General features: G+C 39.1%; 1 protein-coding gene across 1 annotated transcript in view; it reads left to right on the forward strand.

Moving 5' to 3' along the window:
- LOC108797154 (dynein beta chain, flagellar outer arm-like) overlaps positions 1-6,000 on the forward strand; it is a 337,005-nt gene that overhangs the window by 120,696 nt on the left and 210,309 nt on the right. The window contains exons 49-50 of the mRNA XM_018568726.1: positions 4,010-4,109; positions 5,282-5,330. Of these exons, the coding sequence (XP_018424228.1) occupies positions 4,010-4,109; positions 5,282-5,330 (149 nt within the window). The remainder of the gene's footprint in view (positions 1-4,009; positions 4,110-5,281; positions 5,331-6,000) is intronic.

The raw sequence follows: 6,000 nt of genomic DNA on the forward strand, positions 1-6,000 counted from the left end.
TACTTTGCATAAGAACATCGATAATCTAATTCTGCCTTTGAATTATTATTTATCAAAATGGGTAAATTAGGGAAAGGTAGTGGTTATAGGAAGCCCACTGACCTGTTTGACAGGAGGTGAGCTACAGAAAAAGGGGATTGTAACATTGAAGCAAATCTGTGGCAGTGCGGATGGAGGAATCTCCTGGTGCAGCTATTATTTTTTGATAGCTGGCCCCATTGCATCTGATTGAATGCAGAGACTGTTTGGCTAATGATTTGCTGTCTGGTTTCTTTTATTTTTCAATCATAGGATGTGGGGTGGGAGCCAGCAGACAAGGCCACCCACTGATAGTATTTCGGCAGGATCATCAAGAACTGGCTGAAATTCGCTCAGTGTATAGCCAGCTTTACTTGTAATATCTGATACCATAGATTTGCTTGCTTCCCTGGCATTATCTCATCTTCCAATGATCATTATGCCCCTCTTTTAAGTCCCACAATGTCATTACACCCTTGCAAATTCCATAGCACATCTCCTGGTGCTTCAGCAATATATCATGAGGCCAGGACAGACAAATGCAGGCTGGGGACATGCTTATAGTAACTGTTTACATATTCTTTTTGGGAAGGCTTCAATAGGTGCTGCGAGGCAAAAGCAAATAGCTGTTTCTATAAAGTGCGTATTCTAAAAAAGAAGCAATGTTTTGGGTCTCTTAAGACCCTTTTTCAAGCTGTTAGCAACAAAAATATAGTCCTCTGTGCCAGCACATGCAGTGTTACGCTGGCAGTTTTTCACTGCCAAAGTAATCCTGGGCAAGCATTTGCCATAAGTAGAAACCATGTCAAAACAATCAACAGATCCAGAGATAAACCTTGCTGAGGTATTATGCAAATCTTGACTTTTTTGATAAGTCAGTGATAGGCTTGCCCCCTATGAGGTCACACTTCACATTAAAGACCAGTATGGATGTAGGGGGTGGGAAGGGAACTAAACAAAAAGTCAGCTTTGAATATAACAGCTGTCTAAAGCCAGGTATACACACCTATATTTTCTTCGTTCAACCTGTGGGCTGAATTAAGAAAATGCAACAGATTCCTCCATTAATGCTTACAACCATTGATAGGCGGACCCCCCCGCTGTTTATATTGTATTCTGATATTAGCCACCTGCCGCTGGCTATTAGCTCCGTATGGCCCGAGAATTTTCCATGCGGCTCCTTTGATCAGCTGACCGAGGGATCCCAGGGGGAAGAGTGCCATACCATGTATACCTTAATCCTCCTGTCCCATCGCACTCCTGACCGGACAAAGCCCAAATTCAACTGGGTGGGTGCGGTGGTGACAACGGATGCCTCAGTGAAATGTAGATAGATGAAAGTAGTCACTTGCACTCCACAAGTATTAAAGTCAATGCTGTTTATTGACTGTGACACACATCATCACAGTCAATAAACAGCATTGACTTTAATACTTGTGGAGTGCGAGTGACTACTTTCATCTATATACCATGTATACCTGGCTTAAACCTCGGAACCTACTATGTACTTAAACATGCTGTTTTCATAATTAGTTTAATTCCTATTGTATCTTATAATAGTTGTGTTTGCATTACCATGTTTGTCACAGGATTACTTTAGCAAGGAAGAAATGATCATAAGGAAGATTTATGATTATTATAACTTTGTGATGCAAGTAAAAAGGTTTTTATTGCCTAGTTTACTTTATTTACTCCAGCGTTAGCAGTCATAAAATGTTTTATTTTTATGCTGAAAATGCCTTCGCAGTCTCAGAAAGCACATTCACAGAAACAAAGTAGAGACTCTGCAGAAAGTTGGGGTCACCAGCTTTTTCTCAACCAATAGTGAGCAAGCTTTGCACAGCCAAAAAGATGTTGACATACCTTAGTTGTGAATTCACTCGCAATGGGCTTGATTTACTAAAAGCAAACAGGCTGTTCACTTTACAAGGGAATTTGCACTTTAGAAGGAAATTCTCTTAGCTTAGTGAAAGTACTAAACATCTCATTGCAAAGAATACTCAATCACGTTCCAGGAAAATAAAAAACAGTATTTTTGCTTGCACGTGATTGGACGATGGAAGTCAGGAAAGCTTCACCTCTTTCACTAAGCTAAGAAACAAATTCCTTTGCAAAAGTGCAAATTTCTTTGCAAAGGGAAAAGCCTATTTGCCTATAGTAAATAAACCCTAAAAATCACAGACTGTCCTTGTGTTTGCAGGATGGCTTTACATAAACAAGAGGATTTAAATAAACTGGACCCTTACTAATAGATCTCAAAGGGGAAACGTAGAGAGCAAAAATATGAGATATATTTGCAAACCCGGAATTATTTTTTTATGCCTTAAAATGAGCTTTTAGGTGCTAAATAATCAGAGTTCTAGAGAATATTCAACAACAATATCACTCTGAAAAAAAAGTATACACGCTTTACAGAATATGAATTCAGTTTTACTCAACTAATTTCCTGTGCATTTTCTTTGTTTCTTCATATTATTTTATAAGCAATGAATGCAAGAAATGAAATATGTTAGGATTTCATTATGTCAAAGTCAGGCATATTGAGTTGATTCACAAGGCCATTTCATTTATTGATTCAGAATAAAACAGTGCAAATACATGTCACTCATAATTAAAGTAGCACTTGATGGAACACCTACATTACAGTTTCTTTTTAAATGTTTTTTTGAAGGCTGAATTCACACCAATTGCATTGCATTCAGCATCTATTAATGTGTGCTAAGCTTGCGTTGACATGCCTTTAATTTTTTTTAGCACTTTGTGTTCTGTTGATATGAGTTTTATTCACAACAGCAGGCAAACTATTTTATTTTATTCCTTATTAGACATCATAGTGCATTGCAACACATATACATGCAGCATGTTCCATTCTCGACCAGTGCAAACCAATGCAGTATGTTGGTGTGAATTAGGATAATTGGTATCAATCCAATTTGTCTTGTCCTTGCATTGGGACTGCGTTTAACATTGCAGGTAGGGATGTTCAGATACCAGTATCCATATTTGTGTTGATACTACTAGGCAAGCAAAACAAATGGCAAACGCACTCATCAATTTGTCACCCGTTTTACAGCAAGGTGCACATGCAAGGGCTTTATACAGTAACAGCAAAAAGTTTCACAGCACACTCACCAGCCAGCATGCAAAAAAACTTGTCTCACCGCTTGCTGGTCAGTGTGCTGGGAAACTTTTTGCTTTTGATACTACCAGAGTCGCAACGCTTGCAACTGTGATTGGGCCCTGGCGCTCCACCACTGTCCTGAAATCATTAGTCTGTATTGTTTTAGAAAAACTGTCACATGGCACAAAAAAAAAAAGGTATCAGTAATTGTATCCGCGAGTACTTGGACAAATATCGGTACTTGTACTTGGTCTGGAAAAATTGAAAAAATGGTATCGGTGCATCCCTAATATCATTATATATATATGTACTGTATATATATATATACCCTAATAAATGATATATATATATCAAATCATACATTAAAACAGGGATACACAAATCCCAGGAGCCCCATAGCCAATGATTCTTAAAAATTACAGCTGTCTCATAACTTTCGTGTTTTTCTCTAGTTTTTCTCTAAATGGGGTGGAAAAGTATCAGTACTTGTACAAAGCATAGTACTTGGTATCTGTGTATCCCAAGTGCAGGTCGGTGCAGCCCAACACAAGTGATGCGGATGGGCCCTAATGTGTTTTTTGTTAAAAATCACCTTTGCTCAGAAGATTTTTTATATAGACAAAATGATCCAAACATGACAAAGTTAATATACTTTTCAGTAATCTTTAATGTATATTTGCTTTTGTAAGCATAGTAATGTTACCTACTATATGATTGCAATTTACAAACCAAAACAATCTTATTTTTAAATGATCTTTCCCTTTAGATCTATAACAATTATCACTCTGTGTGACCAACAATTGATTTTGTGATAATATGCTTTTAAATGATTGGAATGCTTTTAGTTTATAGTTGCCTTTTATTTTTCAGATGGGTTGATGGCTTGTTACCTCAGTTGTTGAGAGTGTACTGCCAGCCATCTACTGTTACTGATCACAATCAAGCAAACATTTTGCATTTGGATGGAGAGGTGAGGCAAATACAACGTACTGTTAATCATATAATGTCACAATGTGTGACACATTCAAAGGTGTGTTCTGTTCTGTTATGGAATGTAATAAAGATAGTACATACATTATTGTAAACCAATCATTAAAAATCACACATTACATTTATGTCACATACTACACTCATGTACATAATTATCAACAATTCATGTGTAAAGTTTTTTTTTAGGAAAAAATATTATACCCAGTTAAAGTATTTACAAAATTGCAAACATAATTTCAGGGTCTACAGCTCATGCTTCCTGCTGATTTGTAGTCTATGTTCATTTGTTTTCCCCTAATCAATCTGTCATCATTTGCATCTCTCTGCTGCTGGGTGTACCCTGGCCACAGAGCAGAGCAACCAATGAGACATTGCTATGAGTAGGTATGCCTTCCCAACCACTCAGTGAGGTTAATGGCCAGTGGTGCATGCTGGGGGAGGGAATAAATACTTGGGGTGGACCATGTGAGCTCTCTCTTGCTCCCCCCGGCTCTGCCTGTGGGGAGGCTGCTATGGACTGTGTGAAATGGTTAGGCCTGAAGCCTGGGGACTAGCCATGTGCTTACTCTGAGGTTTGAGTCTGGAGGCCCAGTGGTTACTACTGATGACAAGAATGAACGTGACTGGTGACTTCTACCTCAAATGCTGCTGTGCCAGGTGTTTTTTTCATGGAGACAGCTACCACACTCTGCCACTTGAAGGAGTCTACATCTGCCTGGATGATCCTAACCCCCTACCTCTCTCCCTGAAGTTCATCAATAAAAGTTCTCAGCATCATATCTACAGTCTGGACATTGCTTTTATCGGTTACCATAGAGGGCGGTAAGTGCTGATTGGCGCAGTGAATGAAAATATCCCTAGACACGAAGATTACTGAGTTGCCTATAACCTATAGCAACCAACCCAAGGATTGAGGTATCTTACATCTCAAGATGTGCTGGTGTGCGGTATATTTATTACTGAGCTTGTATAACTAATGAATGTAAGATGATATACTGTGTATGTGCATTGGTTTAAGGTCTTTGTCACATTGTTGTCTTGACATCCTAAAATGCTATAACATTCTGTCTACATTTATCAGTTTTTAAACCAGTTGACAACTCACTGATGTATGTATATATATACTGTAATAAATGTACTGTATCCATCCAGGTCAATGGCTATGAAATTGAATTGATGCAGAATTTGTTCCCTGGAGCAGGTAAGCGATCAGTAAGACTCCAGAAAATGGTAAAATATTGATAGTTGTCCTTAGATTCATTGAATGGGATTTTATTGTGAAGAAAATACATTTTGAATTTCTGATTGAAGATGACATAGCATTTACTTAGTGTAGTCTTTACTCAATTTTATACCATAGGCATCACCGTGCTAAAGGCTAAGAAATGGACTAGCCTAAGCTTATTGAAACTGAAAAGGTTTACTGCATATGTCAGTTACTTACTGTGACCTATCATTAGTGATTTCTACCTTTACTAGGCTCCAAGATTGGATGTAGCACTATATTGGGTCTATTCACTAAGCTGCCGAAGGACCTATCTGTAGCTTCGGCTGATCCTTCGGCTAGCTTTGGCCACAGGACCCCTTCGATTCGGTAGAACTGAAGGGCTGCTGTATGGGCTATTCACTATAGCCTGTGCAGCTCCCGAAGTCGGCCGAGCGGCTCAGTCGAGCCGAAGGCATATGCTCAGGGTTACGCTCAGCGGCATTCGGCTATTCACTCACTGCTGTTTGGCATCTATGAAAATAGGCCGAACAGCAGCGAGTAGCCTGCCAGAGGTTCGGCTTAGCTGATCCAGATGTTGGATCGGCTGAGTTTAACTCCTTTTGCACTTCGGGTCGGCCGAACACATGTTCGGCCGACCCGAAGC

This window comes from Nanorana parkeri, unplaced genomic scaffold (assembly GCF_000935625.1).
Source record: "Nanorana parkeri isolate BGI_ZX_2015 unplaced genomic scaffold, ASM93562v1 scaffold1235, whole genome shotgun sequence".
NCBI lineage: Eukaryota > Metazoa > Chordata > Amphibia > Anura > Dicroglossidae > Nanorana > Nanorana parkeri.